At 41.1% G+C, this 18,115-nt stretch overlaps 1 protein-coding gene across 1 annotated transcript in view; it reads left to right on the top strand.

The window, feature by feature from the left end:
• Positions 1-18,115, top strand: part of LOC134531692 (teneurin-a) — a 1,284,829-nt gene that overhangs the window by 1,109,136 nt on the left and 157,578 nt on the right. Inside the window, exons 4-6 of the mRNA XM_063367503.1 lie at positions 7,101-7,220; positions 11,705-12,421; positions 14,603-14,797. Of these exons, the coding sequence (XP_063223573.1) occupies positions 7,101-7,220; positions 11,705-12,421; positions 14,603-14,797 (1,032 nt within the window). The remainder of the gene's footprint in view (positions 1-7,100; positions 7,221-11,704; positions 12,422-14,602; positions 14,798-18,115) is intronic.

The following is an 18,115-nucleotide window of genomic DNA, read 5'->3' on the forward strand; positions in this document are numbered from 1 at the left end:
GGGGCCTGGCGCGGGGCCGCCAGCGAGGTCTCTGGCGGGCAGGAGGCGTGTGGCGGCTCCGGGTCTCCCACCTCGCTGCTTCTCAGTAGCTCGCTACGTCTGCGGAGCACCTTTGGAGCAGTTTGACGAGTGGATGTGAGAACAAACTGATCAACATAACGTCTCCGTATGTCTGTGCTTGCAAAACTCGAAAAGTAGTCGATCGATAAGACTTGACATTTTGACCCAACCTTGTTTTTCAATACGCGAATGTTTTTGTATAGCCAAATTTTCAAAAAGTATCCCAGAAATTTTCCGGAAGTCCGTCATATTCAAAGTAAGAACCATGAATTTTGATATTATGATGTTCGGTTAGAAATAAAAATATACGTGTCTGAACGTTTTTGAAAAAGAAAAATTACTTTTTTAATAGAATTTTTATACGTTCTATTCACATTCTGCTAATATATAATTTAGAGCCTAATTATCTCTGGAAGGTCTAGCGAAAATGAGATTAGACTCTTCACATTATGAATGCGCGCGCAAAAAAAAAATGAAAAATGACTTTTACCACCGTCTTTAGTTTTCACTTGCAATAGTACACGTTTTAAGAGTTGGCTCACAATATGTCATTGGAAGCATTAGACGATACATTGAAAGGCTTGAGAAAAAATCAGGTTCAATTAGGTGTAGCTTTGGTGTTACTATCCGGTGACTTCAGGCAATGCTTCCAGGGGGTTTATTCTAAGTATTTCGTTTATTATATCGTAAGCTTTTCGATGTCGATTCCGACATACTGCTCTTTCGCCTATCGGAACAAATCAGTTTAACTGACACGTGTTCAAAATGATATTCCAAGTGCTTTATCGGTACGGCAATGTTCGGGTCTAGCGACTCCCAACCCCTTCTCTTTCCTTCCCCCGATCGGGCGTTCCAGACAAACAAAATGGCGACACTAAGCAGCCGTTACAGCTTCATAATTTATTACTACATCGTAGATATTTATTTAAACTCTGCGCTTGCAAAACGGTAAAATAATGTATAACTGTGGAACAACATACATTATGAATAATACCATGTTGCAAATGAAATAACCATCTCGTTTTTGTTTAGTACGAAAAAAGGGAAATTTAGAGTGAAGTTTCCCGCTGTATTCCGATAAATTATTCCATGCATCCACACGTGTAGATTGGGGTTAGAGGAAAATGGTATTCGTCGTACGAAAAATCTTGTGCAGTTCACACAATGAACATCTTGCAAGATTAAATGTAACACAATCACTTTAATTTTTTTTATGTCTGAATGGTATTAAAGTATAACAGTGTTTTTACGGCTACTAGACGAATTCGTACATTAAACATTGAAAAACATAAAGAATTAGCTTTTTTAAATTAAAAAAAAAAACAGATTAACCAAAAATAAATACATACTTATTCGCAAGCTTTTCTACATTTATATATAACTATACGTTGTATTAACGACTGATTTAGCTCAGGTGTTTGGATGACTGCATCGCATGCTGTAACGGCTGCGTGAGAAATTTTTGGGTTCAGTTCTCAAAAAATTGAAATTTTTTTCCATAAAATGATTTAGTATTCATTTTCATTCACAAAAATAAAAACGAGAAAAAAATTAGGTCGGCTTTTTTATTACATTTGACTATAGCTTTACTTTTTCAGAGCAATCTTCGGTAATTTCGCATATCAAAATAAACTCTTTTAACTTTATTGTATTAATAAATATTAAGTCTTTTGAGCATAGTTTAAAACTATAAATAATATTCTAAAATGTAAGTCTTGACAATATTGATTAAAATATTAAATACGAAATTAATAGCACTAAACAACATCCGAGTAAGCTGATAAAGATAGGCAAGACAAGGTTAAAACTTAAAATTCTAGATACCTTAATATAATTTAAAGTCGTTAACTGTTTGAACAAAAATGAAACCCACTTAATTTCGAAAAAAAAGACAAATTGTGTAAGAGTAGATTTGAAGTAAAAAAAAAATTTCTTTGAGGGTACAACACCATGACCTAACCCACTCTGCCACTTCTTCATTAGATGATATAAAAAGGAAACTATAGCTAATATAATAATTGTTTATATTGGAATTATAGGTACCTAAACAGAAATCGTAAATGTATTTATAATTACTTAAAGAATAATGCAAGTAGAGCCTAAACAGTGAATGAGTGGATATCCAGCTTATATGTAACTGTAGCCACCACGCTTCCAAGCCGCCGTGTTTGAAAGCGTGTGACCGGTCGTGCAGTCAGGTTCCAAGAGCCCAGTAGCAGTCAGGATCTCCCAATCGGCGGTCACTTAGAATCGAGACGCCACACGCAACTTAGAAAACCAAATACGTGAAATCTTCCGATAATAGTCATTTTAAACGGGAACTACTTTCCTAGTAACTTATAATAAACCCCCGCAGTTATACATCGATTAATAACAGTTGATGAATTTCATGCCTTTTTTGGAATATTCAACTTTTTGGAGCACAGCCCAAAAAATGCATTTAACAGCAAACTTGAGAGTTCAGCTTCAAACCGATCCAACAGCTGACATTTTCAAGACAATTACCTATTCGAGGTCGGTAACGACACTACCTACAAATCCAGAAACAGAAAAAATCACCTTCCCATTTATTTTTTCCAATTCGTGAAGAATAATTAGTAGACAAGGTTTTTCAAAGCATCGAAACAAATTATCGAAATCACGCATGATTTAGCCTAGCAGCTAAACATGTCAACGTATAAGATATGTACAACATCATCTTAAACAGAATCGCAGGAGAAACAGTGACATACAATTTCAATGACTCCGTGATAAACCTGTGAATTTTTCAACTAAATTTCTTAATTCTCTCAATTTCCGGGATTACCATCATACATTCTGAATTTGAATATTGGATGGTCAATTATATTACTCCGAAACATCAATCGGCCAAAGTTATGCAATGGCACATGATAAGTAGTTTTAAAAAAAAATGAGCAATCTAATTGAAGCAACAATTCTGATTTGACCTCATACAGGTGAAGACGTACTACTTCCACGAATACCACTCATTCCGAAACGCGTTCATTGCGTTCGCTATGACTATCAATAAAGCGCAAGGGCAATCTTTGCAAGCGTGCGGTTTGAATTTAGAAAACGAATGCTTCTCTCGTGGCCAATTATACGTCACATACTCAAGAGTTAGTTAACCGTCTGATCTTTATGTTTATGCAGAATACGGTCATACAAGAAATGTAGTCCAGCCACTAGCTTTAAAATAAGATATAATTTTATGTGGAATTTTTTTTTCTTCCTTTCATTCCACAGTATAGCCATAGCAACGCAAAGCAGGGTATTGAATTGATTGATTTGTTTCCTCGGTGAATCTATGTTCGCTTGAATGCTTTGATTTACGTTCCTATTCATTTCATATCAGACTGAGCCACAGCGAAGCGTGGTCGGGTTTAGCTAGTTGAGCATATTCGTTAATAAGATATAGAGTAACACCCCCGCCGTAAATATATGATACAGTACCCTCGTGAGTTGATTTGACAATTCTTCTCATGGAAGAGTAATCGAACTGTTGGACTCCTATACGAAATATGTCAATAAAGATAATATTACACCATGCCCGATTAATGACAAACAACATCATTGAAGACATGTTCAAGAAGATGAAGACCCAATGTGTAATGAAGAACTTAACACTAAGTACTGCAAGACCAATCAAGAGAAGAACTGCCAAGGACTGCATCAGGAGAAGAACTACTGCGAAAATGATGTAATAGAAGATACGGCATTCTGCTATAAGACCTTGTTCGGTACAGTATAGTAATAAGAGACTAAACCTATGAAGAAACAGGACCCTTATATAATCCGGTCAATGGAGGTCAGCCCAATGAACTTGAAGACTGGTTTAAAACATATATTGCGAGACTATTAAAGAAAACCCGCATTGTATATGGTGCGGAAGTTCGCAATTTAAGAATATATATGTGCTTGTGTTGTCTTATATAATCATATTATTATTTTCATATATATTTATGTATAAATGAAAAAATGTATAAAACAAACCATAAGACCGAAACAATAACATAACGGTGGTAGAAAACCAAATGAATCAAGAAAGACAGCTTTTAGGCAAGTGAAGACTCGAAATTTAAAACCTTAGAAAAGGTAGAACATTCTCCTAGTAGGTACACCCTAAATGGAATAGCCTCTAGGGAATAAGCAATAGGAATAATCTGTTCACGCGCCGCGGCTGATCTTGGGCCCTTTAAAGGTCGATCCTTGTTCAACTGAACATGGGACTCATAATTAGTTTGCCATTTTAGTACTTAATAGTTCAAATTGAAGTTAGTGATGCCTTGTTAAGAGTATCGTAGCTCTGGAAAACTACCAAAAACAATTTGTGTTCTGAAATTCATTAAAAAATTTAAGTGCAAATATAGCGCTAACGTGTATCATTAATCTTTCGGCACAAGTTTGTATGTATATTTTGAAAATGCGTATTGTACATTTTATCATAGTTTCTGCATACTAGATCTAGTAATAAAAATAAATCGTTTAATTATTACACGTAATTTTGCACTATTTCCAACCCATAGTTTTTAATTGTGTTTATTATTTTTAAAGGTTGATTTATTTATTATGAAACATCCATGCTCACGAAAAGACGAATTTTAACTTTCTATCTCCGTTTTCACAATTAATTACAGCAAACATTAGTGATAAAGAAAAGTAGGTAGGGTAGACCGGGGGAAATCGGGTCAATTTTTTGAAATTCCTGAATAAGTATAAAACCAATATTAATTTACCATAAAATAATCTACAGTAATATCAGTCATACATTTATGTACATATTTACATACAAATATTAGCCAATCTTCCTTACGAATTGACGTTAAACTTGATAAAAGGAAAATGAAATGTTTTGACCCGATTTGGACAGAAGTGGGGTAAATCGGATCACAAGTGGGGCAAATCGGATCAACAGATTTTCTTTACTGTTTTGACAGACACATTCCGCATACAAACTGTTTACACTGAAAAGCATTGACACAGCGCTCATGGTACCACATTTTACAAGACTGGCACTGAATCCAGTCTCCAGCAGTGCAGCTTCTGATGTCTTTGTATGCAATTTTGCACATGTTTCAGAGAACATCTTCCTCATCATCCTGGCCTTCTTCCAAAAATTTCCAACTCGGATGTGTTTTTAGTTTTTGTTCGCTTCTTCGTCTTCAGAGGTTCAATTTAGCTTTGCTTTGAACTTAATTTAACACCTGCTTCTTGCTTTTCAATTTCCTGGATTCCAACAATGTGCGATTCTCTTTTGACAATAGCCTTAGAGAAGCAACAGTTTTTCGTTCACCTGTTCTCTTTGGGGTTAATTTTTCCGGTGTTGGTAACAGGCATCTCACTTCTTCTGTGGTGCTCCTTCCACTTACATCTTTGGCAGTGAACTCGTAATTCTATATTTACATGGATAATATTTTCATTATTTTAACATGTACTAAACTTCAATATTATTATAAGTACTTACAAATTTCAACTAAAGTTGAAGTCATGTGCCTTAAATTCATTTTTTCCACTTATTTAGAATAGGTCTTAACTTAAAAATTGAGAAATAAGAATAAAGTGCTTCACAATATATATCAAATATATGAAGCGACCCGATTTCCCCACTGTATGCAGTGACTCGTTTTACCCCAACGGCAGCGACCCGAGTTACCCCATTTCGCACTTTAAAAAAAAGAAAAATATTATAAATTCTGTCAAACATATAGAGCTTCAGTAATGCAGAAGAATGTTAATTGAGTACATATTTTCGTACTCCATTACTTAAACTACAATACTATTTCGAAATGCGAACGTAAAGGCTTATTTGAAACAAAATAAAACTTACATTGTTAAGAATTTTCCACTTCAGGACTACACAGGTTCGGGTTCATGTCGCACAGACTACCAGAATGTTGTTACAGACGATGTTCGCCTTGTAGTGGACGGTTGTATAGACAGATAGCAGCACTCTTTGGTAGGTTCCGTAGACTCCAGTTCATTATTTAGCCACAAGACAGCAGATCTTGTTACGATGACCCGGTTTACCCCGTGACCCGATTTCCCCTGGTCTACCCTACATTAACAAAAAGAAGCACATTCGTGTTTCTGCTGTAATTGGTTGTTCCTATGTTACTTTTTCATGTTATATTAACTTTAACGTTATGTCACAAATACAAAATAATCTAAAAAAAAAAAAACACTGCTTTGGACTTATATCTGAACATATCGATGATGCGAAGTTAACGTAACGAGCTTCAGAAGCATACTCAGAATTTAATTTAGTTTGGTTGTGGATGGGGTGAGAACCACTTTTCTTTTTTGATGTAAACGGTAGATTTTTTTTAGGATTTGGTTGGATGCCCTTCCTCCCTCACCCACCGCCCCACCCCCGGGTATACCTATGTGACTTCATGTTAACTAGAATCATAATTTGACAGAGAATCTGTGTTTGACCCTTAGAAAATGCTAAAGGAAATTTTCAAACACAAACTTACTCTCGACCCTCCTGAATGGAATCCCTGAGCTGAGCTGACGGGTATCCCCCCGCCGTCTCGGGAGGCTGGTAACTGCCGCAGTGAGGTCTTCAACGTCTTCGCGCGTCTCATAGAATCAGTTTTGTAACGCGTGAAAGTCGGCGAGGCTCACGACAAGATGGCGGATCCTAAAACAGTCTGTTAATAACACTACTGCACTGTAGCGGGTAATAAAAAACAATATTGTGGCAGTACACTCTAGCAGACGATGGGTACAATGTTATACACTAGTGCTTCTAGTAGCAAGCATTGAAAAACAAAGATTGCAGCATCACCATTTACGAAATGCTGTATACCTAGGGACACCTGTATTTCGCGAATACATTTAGTGTCAAGGTATTTCACAAAATACTGTAGCTTTTTCTAAGAGTCATGGCAAATTGTGAGGGTGCAGCCGTATGGTGACCACATTCTCATTGGCTTGTAAATCTTTGTTTCGCCGCCGGCGAGAGCGGTATCCTGTAAGATGTCGGTGTTGGCAGGAGTGGGCGGGTGAGGTGAGGCGTGTGTCGCTGGTGTTGGCAGCGGTGAGCTCGATGCGGCCCGGGATGGACGGCTCCAGCTGCATCCTGGTGGAGGACGCCAAGGCCGTGGCGCAGGACGAGGAGCCGAGAGACGTCACCTCGTCGCAGGCGCCCACGGAAGGTACGGCTTGTCCCAGCGAGCGAGGCACGGGCGGTAGTTAGCTGCGTGCTGCCTCTGTCGCGACGGCGTCCGGGGTGTAGGCCCCCCACTCCAGGGGGTCTTGTTCCCAGCAGCTGACACGGCGAGTGGCACATGCGAAGCCATGCTTGCAAGCCTGCTTGCCATGTCATTTTCAAACAAATGTATTATTTCTTCATAGTTAAGTTTTACTGTTAAGTCAGATTCAAATGCAAGAACATCAAGATGAATAAGACGATCCTTTATTTGTGATGATCTTAAATCATTATTTATGTGTCTTAAAGCAGAAATTTATCTCTCTGCTGAGCAGTTTGAAGCAAGAGTGCTCAAGTATATTTGTAGAAGTATGTTTAAGTTTCGGCAAACACTCTCCTTTTGTTATCTTGTAGAGCTGTGGAATAGAATATGATGAAGTTTCATTCTTTACGTCAGATATGTAGCTTTTGAAGTGTAAGCATTCAAGAACAAATGTTGAATCTTCAAGATCCGAACGGTAGATTTGCTGAAGTCTGGATGACGCTTCCTGTATTTCAAGTGGATTAAACATATTCATATTTATCACAAATATAAATGGTTCACTGAAGTCCTTGTAGGAAGAAACTTTCTTGTTAAATTCTTCAATCAATTTATCAAAAATGAAAAGTAAGGATATCTGTAGATCATCTGATTCATCACTTTCTTCAGTGTCTGAATCAGATTCATAAAATTATCTTTTCTTTTTCTCAGTGTGTTTCTTATCTTGTTCAATTTTAGTAATATTTCAAAGAGATTTAAATTTTTCTGGCTCAGATTATTGAAAACTTTATATCCCATTTTCATTTCTTCCAAGAAACCAACTAAAGAACTGCACTATTTTTAAACAGTGGCTATGTCCATGTCTGCTGTTTGTAATTGCTTACTTACAACATTGAATCTTTCAAGAATGGAATCCCAAACTACAGTCATAAAAGATTTCTCAAGACTACACGACTTCATTATGGATTTAGCTTCTGATTTCACCAAAGACTTCTCGCTTTCATTCCCTATGATTGACAACAGTTCTCTGACGATTGCCTCGCCATATTTGTTAAAGCTTCTGCAAGCTTCTTCTCTAGAAGACCATCGGGTAATACAGAGAGATTTTACATTCAAGTTATCTTCTCTGAAAAATGTGTTTAAGTGATTCCATGAATAACTAGAAGCACTGAAAAAATTAAATATTTCTTGCAAAATATGAAATTAACCAAAGTTACTCCTTGCTACACTTGAACCCACCAAATTCAGAGTGTGCGCTGAACAATGAATATAGTTAGTGTAAGAAGAGACAGCTCTGATTCTAGCTCGCAAGCCTGAATAAATACCTGACATATTTGGTGCATTATCATAACTCTGTCCTCTTCAGTTACCTATGTACCTACAATCCATGACTCTCAAGAAAATGTATTACTGCATTTGCCAGGTCCTGACCACCATGTACTGGATTAGGTACAAATCCAACAAACTGCTCTTCTGCTTACCCCTCTTTATTGACTTAATGCAAGAGACAACTTAACTGGTCATTGTGTGCAATTTCAGGGCTTGAGTCAACAATGATAGAATAGTATTTAGCCGCATTAACTTGTGTCATTATTTCTTCAACTACTCTCTTCCCCATGATTTTGATTATTTGTTCATATGTAGCAAAAGACAGGTACGAAGATTTTCCACTTCCAGAATCTTTATATCATGACATGTGGCTAGCGATAAATGGATAAAATTCAACAATAAGTTCCATGTACATTAAAAAGATACCATTATTAACACTTCCAAGTACTTCATCAACGCCACGGAAATGCAGTTCTCGAGAAGAAAGTTTATTCACGACAGCAACAATTCTTTGTAATACATTACGCCAGTATTGCACTTTATTTTCAATTTGTGTAAATAATTTTCCATCTATCCTGGCCAAAACAGAACTTCTGTTTTTAAAACTAAGAACACTGTCTCGGAGCCTTAAACTGTTTTCATGGGTTGCAATAGCTCTGGATGTGTTAAGTTCAAGAAACCACAAGGTCCCCCAAACAGAGTCCATGGTGCTCAAAATAATCTTCCCTGACTTTCAGAATACACTAAGTAATCTCTATCATTAATTTCATTGTTCGCCAGCTTTCTCTGAAAAAATGCATTAGTACAGAATCCTGTGGTACCATCTTTAAACTGAAATGTCGATTTAGAAAAGTCACTATCTTTATTTTGTTTTATCATGTTCATTATATGTACTATAGAACCATGTTTTATCAGTTTTTTTCCCCCAAAGAAAAGGATCGGCAATGATTGTGATGAGTAAGTCAACAACGATAGATATTCCATCTTCAATTTCGTTTGATGAAAATTTATTTCATCTTCTTTAGGTTTATGTGATAAGGGGGGGGGGGGGGGGGGGGGAGATTGTTTCTCCCTAGACTTCAATAGCTTCATACGTCAAGGTGTGGAACTTTTTTCAATGCTCTTCTTCCCTTTTTTGTTTTTTCTTTGGCCAGTGATCGATACTGAGCCCCAATAAGTTTCATTATTCCAGTCATTTTTTTCAGTGACTATCCAAACTGAAACTGAGAAAACGAAGGAAAATATGATAAACAGGTAAACAACTTCAAACGATTCAAACATAACCTACTACATCGCAATGCCAGAATTCCATCTTATAAAGTATAAACGAACTAAGTAAAATCACTATATCAAGTTATTTATTACCTCAGCTAATAACATCAAGAACAACTAACAAAACCCACTTCTTGATCTTACAATTTTTTTTTACAATGTGCCAAACGACTCTCACCATTGCAGAGTGTTTCGCTTTGTCACCACGTTACCACTATGTGCGCGTAGCGTGGAAACTAATCAGCATTGCCAATGTCGTCAATTGATATTCCCCTGAGAGCGGGAGATTTAAATTTTGGAAACTTGTGTTTAATATCCATGCTTTTTTTTTTTTTTTTTTGCAATTTTCCAGAAATTTTGCCGCCCCTAAAATATGCCGTCCTGGGCATTTGCTCGGTTTACCCCCCACCCTTCACAAATACAGCCTTGCCTATACCTAATAACATAATAAGCAATAAATTTCACTTCTGTCCGCGAATACATTTTTTTTGTTCTTTCATTTTATTCCGCTGTAGATCTTGTTTTAACACCATGCCTAAAATAATAAAAAGGCAGAAGCAGATAGACATTTTCAAAGGTAACGCACGAATAAACCGCCAAAGAGGCGCCAAAAAGTGCTAGTGAATGGATGGGAGAGTACAGGGCATGGAAAAAAGTTTTATTTTATTTTAAATAATACCCGCATTCTTACTATTCTCAATTATTATGTTTTGTTCAGTTAAAAATACTAATAATTTATCTCTATCTATACTTAATAAGCAATAAGTTTCACTTCTGTCGCGTGTTGACTCCATGCACACATTTTTTAATTGAGTGCAGAACTTACTTTTATGGATGTCTACCTCTAATCAGGTAGAAACTTAAATGCAAAGAAAATTTTAAACTTTACCACATATTCAATTATGCAGTACATCCACAACTCACATCCAATAAATCCACTGCTCCCCCCTCGGCCTGGTGGGAAGACGGAAAGGCTGGGCAGTGTAACTGGTCTTAGGTCCACTGAGGATGAGAAGGGGGGGGGGGGGGGAAGTATCAGAGGAGACGTTAAGTGATTCTAGGTAACCTGAGTAGGCGAGGGAAGGCGGAAAGGGATGGAGAGGGAGATAAACATGCTCAGGTGTGCTTGCGTGCATTTTGGGCAAAGCATAGTCCAGAACTGACACACATCCCATTCTAACGCTGTTAATATTTTTGTTATTTTACAAGTAAAATCCTTGGAAACTCAGTTCCCAACGATATCACTCATTTGAATAAAATAAAACGTGGTCCAAAGCTCTGCCTTGGAGTTTTACAAGTGATATTTTGGCAACTGAGTTTCCAAGGACTTTCCCTGTAAAAGTACAGAACCTTTTATACAGTGTAAAGATTATTGCTGAATGGTTGCCCTCAAGACCAGCAATGAGTACAGTCGAGATACAGGTTGTGCCAGAGTAATTGCTCTTGAGGACAGCAGTGTGAATATACGAGGTATGCAATCCCACCAGCAGGACAGCAAGTGTGTGTGTGAGGGACCGGGGTGTTGCAGAGCAGCAAGGCGGTGTGTGTGTGTGTGTGAGGGAACGGGATGTTGCAGAGTAGCAAGGCGGTGTGTGTGTGTGTGTGAGGGACCAGGGTGTTGCAGAGTAGCAAGGCGGTGTGTATGTGTGAGGGAACGGGGTGTTGCAGAGTAGCAAGGCGGCGTGTGTGTGTGTGTGAGGGACCAGGGTGTTGTAGAGTAGCAAGGCGGTGTGTATGTGTGTGTGTGAGGGACCAGGGTGTTGCAGAGTAGCAAGGCGGTGTGTGTGTGAGGGAACAGGGTGTTGCAGAGCATCAAGGCGGTGTGTATGTGAGGTAACGGGGTGTTGCAGAGTCGCTGCCCACCAGCACGGCGGTGCACACGGGCGGGCCTGTGCCCAGCAGCGACCCGCAGCAGCCGCCGCAGCAGCCGCAGCAGCAGCAGCAGCAGTGGCCGGCCGTGGTGGAGGTGCGCGAGTTCGGCGTGCCGCACTCCGCCCTCGTGCCGCCCTTCCGCTTCTGGAACTGCGAGTTCCGCAACAAGGAGCCCGCCTTCATCCGCTTCAACCTGACTCTGCCGTGGGGCGCCAACTTCGCCGTGTACGGTCGCCGCAACGTGGCACCCAGCGTCACGCAGCACGACTTCGTGGAGTTTGTGCGAGGAGGCCGCGTGGACCACCGGCTGCGGCGCGCCGCGGAACTGCCCGCCGTCACCTTCACCGTGCGACGACCGCGGCACGCGGCGCCTCTGCCGTCGTTCGTCGTGCGCGCGGGCCGTCTGGAGCGCAGCCCGCCGCCCGCCAGGAGCCTCGCCAAGAGGTCGACGGGCGTGGTGGCGCCCGGCGCCCCACTCATGATGGTCAACGTCACGCTGCTGCAGTATCTGGACACGGGCCGCTGGTTCCTGTCCATCTACAACGACGACCTGCGCGCCCAGGAAGTGGCTCTCGTGGTGGCCGAGGCGGAGGGCGTGTCGACTGCTTGTCCCAACGACTGCAGCGGCCATGGCTCCTGCTACCTCGGCAAGTGCGACTGCATCGACGGCTACGAGGGCGTCGACTGCTCCAAGAGTGAGTCGCTACCTTCAGTGCTCTAGTGGCTTCTACAGTGTCAATGCTACTCTCACCTCAGCTATTGGTAAAATGTACCGAAAGCTCTTGTATTTAGAAAGTATAGTATTACTTTCGAGATTTCCGTAAAGTTTTGGTGGCTTGGCCCTCATACACACTTCTTGATGACAACTAGCCAGATTTTAAATTATTTGTCTACTGTTTTCTTGAAATATTGCAAGCAGCTTGTTCTAACTCAGGATTTTATAACCATGGGCGTAAATTTGTGTAGGATTCTTAGTGGGGCCCACAGGTTATGTATGATATCCAGTTCATCTCCACTTCACAGTTATGATTTAGCAAGTGCAAGTGGGCTCCCTCAGAAAAGGGCTTTTTGATTCCCGGGGGTGGTTTCCCCCCCCCCCCCCCCAACTCCTCCACCGAGATCACCTCCATGATTGCAACTGCAGGTAAATCAACAATTTTCTTCCCTGATGTAGTCCAGTCACCTCACAGGGTATTCTGAATACCCATATCAATGCTTTGCTGTCACTGCATGTAGACCTACTTGATTGTGATGTGCATGTAGTTCCACGGTGCAAGAACAAACAACGTTAGCTGTATCTGATACATCACATAATAAACCATGCACTGTTGCGAGTTTGTAACATCACCCCTGTCTTGCAGTCCAGTACATGGTAGTCGCGAGGCCTCTCGTTGCCGGCTTCCAGGCTTGGATGTACACAACATTGTTTCATTTCCCCCTACCACTCTTTTGGGTCTGCATGTTTTCAGTCACTGTATAATTTTTTGTTTGATATCCAGAAGTTAATTTTCAAGCACATCCTTCTTGTTATGAGAGAAGCAGATATTTTTTTTTTTAAATTAACACGGTCTGAAAGTAAAGAAGTTTTAAGCTGAGCCATTACATATCCCTACTTAATAAATAACATTTGGGCCCATTAATGTTTATATAAAATAAAAGAATCTTATATAACATAGTGTATAAAATGAGCGCATAACTTTAAAAAAATTCAGTATTTTCTACTTATTTGTAGTAGCTACCAATGAACTCCAGCCCCACTGAACCCCTTAATGCATGAGTGTTCCTAGCCAGGGTACACAGATAGTACTCCGAGCACAGCAGAAAGCGCTGTTGTTACCGAGCGAAGTGGCACAGCTGTAACACGTTGAAATTGTCTTCAAGAGGATGTGGGCTCGAACCCTGTTCTGTCTATTCAGATGTTAATCTTCTACGGTTTCCCAGATTGCTCCTGTAAATGGCTGCGATGGTTCCTTACGATAGGCCAAGGCCGATCCCTTTTCTGGCATGTAATTGACAAGGTGTTACATGCTATCATACAACAACAAAATATTTCATTATGTAAAATAAAGAAATTTTATAGAAAATTATACCAGATTTTTATTCATAAATTATAGAAAATCTCCAGCTGTCAGATTATGAAAGTGCTGATGAAGTTACCATACCTGTCAGAAAAGTGCACTCATTTGTGGGATGTATTGTAACTGTGCTGAAAATGGGCCTGTTTCAACCACTTCTACATGAAACAGGGCCATATTGGTTAGATATGTGCGCAGGCCCCGATTTCAGGTAGCGATAACTCTGGGCAGATAATCTTTATCCCCCCCTCCCCTCCTTCACCAGTTCCCCCAAACAACATAAAATTTTACAAATTCTAGCTTATTTACTATCAGTTTTAAAACAGCACATTATGCAACTAAATACTATACTACGAGGCTGTTTGTTTTTTTCTTATTTAAATTTAATAAATGGTTGTTGCAGGTTTATATGGTTGTTATAACTACTGTAATATAACATGTGCTGTAGTATACTGTATATTATTAAAGTTTTAAATCTATTTCTAAAGTATTTGGTTTAAGATTTAATATTTAAAATGCTTTGGAATAGTTAGTATACACTATAATTTCCTCTTGACATTTTTCTTTATAAATAAAATCATTACCGTATGTTGAATAACTTAATTTTCCCACTTCCCACACCTCAAAATTGTTTTCCTATTTTTTTCGCACGTTAAACTGTCCCGCCCCTCAAAAACCTGATCTCTGGGCAAATGCCCCGTTGGCCCATTTGTAAATCAGGGCCTGTATGTGCACAAAGTTAATCAGCTTTGTGGTATTCAATAAGGGTGGGAGTATACAGTGGTGGTTGTGGTGTCGCAGGCGTGTGCCCCGTGCTGTGCTCCAACCACGGCAAGTACGGCGGCGGACTGTGCCACTGCGAGGAGGGCTGGAAGGGCCCAGAGTGCGACATCCCGCAGCACGACTGCCAGGTGCCCGACTGCTCCCAGCACGGCCAGTGTCTCGCGGGGGTCTGCGCCTGCCGGCCCGGCTGGAAGGGCGCCTTCTGCGAGCAAGGTTTGGCAGCGTCATTCCCACAACATTCTGCTTCGTGTAACGTCTTAGCTCTCGGTATACGTAGGGACAACTGTATTTCGCGAATAAATTTCGTGTCAAGGTATTTCACAAAATACTGTAGCTTTTCTCCTGTGGTTATTGGCTGAGGTCGGTGAGAGGTGTCGTCCCGCTCTTGACGGGGCCAATGAGAATGTGGTCACCGTACAGCTGCACCCTCACAATTTGCCATGACTCTTAGAAAAAGCTACAGTATTTTGTGAAATACCTTGACACTAAATGTATTCGCGAAATACAGGTGTCCCTAGGTATACAGCATTTCGTAAATGGTGATGCTGCAATCTTTGTTTTTCAATGCTTGCTACTAGAAGCACTAGTGTATAACATTGCGCCCATCGTCTGCTAGAGTGTACTGCCACAATATTGTTTTTTATTACCTGCTACAGTGCAGTAGTGTTATTAACAGACTGTTTTAGGATCCGCCATCTTGTCGCTTATTTTGGATGGCATATTGAAAATCTGTAATTTTTAACTTATAAATTCAGGAAAAAATTTTAATAAATTAAAAAAAAAAATTACATTTTACGAAATCGATTGAATCGTATGACTCCTGTCCTTGGTTTGATTCTTTGCCAGGGGCAAGAATCTGTAATTTTTTGCATAAAACACTAATTTTGTTAAATATAATGAACTGTCCCTAAAGTAGCTTCAATTATCCATCTACCAGCTTCCAGTAAGCCTCTGAGGTCATATTAACGACCATTTGAAAAAAAAATTATTAACCTAATACTATAGTGAAAAAACCTGGGAATAAGGTTGCGAGCATCCTTAAAATATATAGGAAGGCAAAAACAAACCAGACAATAAAATATTCTTTCTGATATGGATCAGCAAAGGATGCATGTGTAAGTCAGAAAAAAAGAATTAGGTAGCAAGCAAATAATTCAAAAGGCATTCCAACAAATTTATTCAAAGTAAAAAATAAATTACAAAACTCCCATAGATATATAAAGGTAACGTGACAGCAAATCTCAGGGGTTAAATAATGTCTTTCAAAATAGGAGTTTATCCAACAATTTAAATAAGACAGGGTAATGGCTTAAAAATCAGGTGCCTGGACAATATGGCATGCTGCCAACTAACACAAATGCAAAAGAGATTGTATACATTGATACGGGGCCGTGGCCTCCGACCTTTCGTTGAAGGACGAGCTCGGAATGTTTTATGAGTGCCACCGTGCAATGGGCACGGACCTATGAGAGACTCTTCACCTGGGATCGTGACGTTGCCCATGTGAGGCGTGATTTTTACCCTCCTGAAACCGGCGTAGTATTAACACTTGCCAGCTCTCAGCGTCGGGCACGCTATTTCCCTACGCCGTGGGCTCTTAGGCGTCCCACACGCCGTCACACTCGCGATGGTCACACATAGTTAGAAAATAAAATAATGCATTAAAATTAATACGTTCTGGTTTAATACACCGGATTTGATTACACACACAATTTGAACTATGAAAAACGCCCGCGGCACGAATAAATTTATTAGAAGTGGCCAACCACATGGTCAGGCATCTAATTACTTATACCATTTATCAAAAGACCTGTAATGGTCGCAACGTATTTAATTAAGCAGTCCCCCGACCGAGAGGAGCTCCGAGGACTAAAATAAAAGGATTTAAATATAATTATAGACGAACAGAATTGCAAGTCGATGCAGTACAAGCGATGAGGTCCTCGGAGTGCTGGCACGTCTACTCTCGGTCGGTGATGGCGGAAGACTGGTTGAGCTCTCGGCTACACAGATCTACAATGGCGTCCTTCTGCCGAAACAATTGCAGTTAATGGTATTTGCGATTCCGTGCCACGGGGAACTAAAGTAAACAGAATAAACACTCTTAAAAATTACTTGACACTTACTGAATATTGAAAAGGATAATAAAAATTACAATTATTAATGGATATATTTAAACAGTGTCTGGCTTCGGTTTCCTTCGGTGTGCTTCGCGAATGTCCGGAAGCGTCCTTATAATTAAACACACAACTCTAAATAAAAGTACATAAAAACCCTCCTGGCCGATCTGCCGTCATGTCACACTCGGGACACAATAAAAACAATTTACAATATTATATTTAATTACATTTAGGGGTGCGGTGCACTGGCTCTACAGCACCCTCTTGCCGGGCGACCAACTCATACACACACGCACGCACTCGTTAGCAGGAGGTTTGAATAGAGGGTGGTGGTGTTTGGGTGGTAGCATATCGGTCTCAAAGGGGCCGCAGGCCCGGAAGATGTCAACATGAAGCTGTATACATACTTATCAGTGCTAACACAGTATCCCATATGGTGTTAAGGCTTAAAAGCACGTTCAAATATAGTTTTAATATTGCTGAAAATATCGTAAACACTTTCCAAGATTTATCCTGTTCAAAAACATTTCAAGATATTACAATGGCACTGACATCTGACGCGTCAGACGGAGGGAGACCACGGGGTGCGAGCCTGGACGAGCTGGAGCACCTCGTGGACACGATATCCCGGGACGACGACGATGACGGAACGCGCAGGCCAGATGTCACCATCGAGGAGGTGTCCGCCGACGACACCGTCCCCGGGGACCCGGTTGACCTGAACGACCCGACGGTGACACCCCCTGACCATGGTACGAGACGCCGACGGGGGTGCACCCGCCCGTGGGAGCGACGGCCGGGGGGCGGGCCGGTGACTACGAGCGACACGACGGCCGACGAAGTGACGGTGCGACTCCTTAGCGGGGAGAGTGACGTGGACCGGGCGCAGCCCGTGGTGCTTGAAATTTTCCCTGAGGAGACGACGATGGCGGTGCACGCGGGAGACGGGCCCGAGGTACGCCGGTCCACGCGCTGCGTGACGGCCCCTCGCTATCTCCGGGACTATGAGTGGGAGGGGCAGTACAAGTACCGCGACCTACGACGGACGGACAGGGGTGGACTGCGCTGCAGCGTCATGCAGCTGCTGCCGCGGTTCGCTCGACCTCAGACGAGCGATGAGCACACACCTGACCGAACTAACAACCAGACTCGACAGCGCCTGCCGGCCTGAGCCGACGTCGGTGGGCAGAGCGGCCTCGTGGAGAGGGGGGGCATATGACGACAGTCGTCGTGCCCTCATAGACTTAGAGGCCGTTTCTGCCCACCGCCGGGTACCTGAGGGGGGCTATTTTCCCCCTAACCCCTCTGTGCAGTGCAGTGAGTGCTCCGTGCTAGGGATGCACCCGCGTGTGCCCTAACTTCGCTTTTGGACCGCTCAAGGACAGACATCTTTGTATAATTATTTGTAAAA

The sequence above is a fragment of the Bacillus rossius genome, chromosome 5 (genome assembly GCF_032445375.1).
Source record: "Bacillus rossius redtenbacheri isolate Brsri chromosome 5, Brsri_v3, whole genome shotgun sequence".
Lineage (NCBI taxonomy): Eukaryota > Metazoa > Arthropoda > Insecta > Phasmatodea > Bacillidae > Bacillus > Bacillus rossius.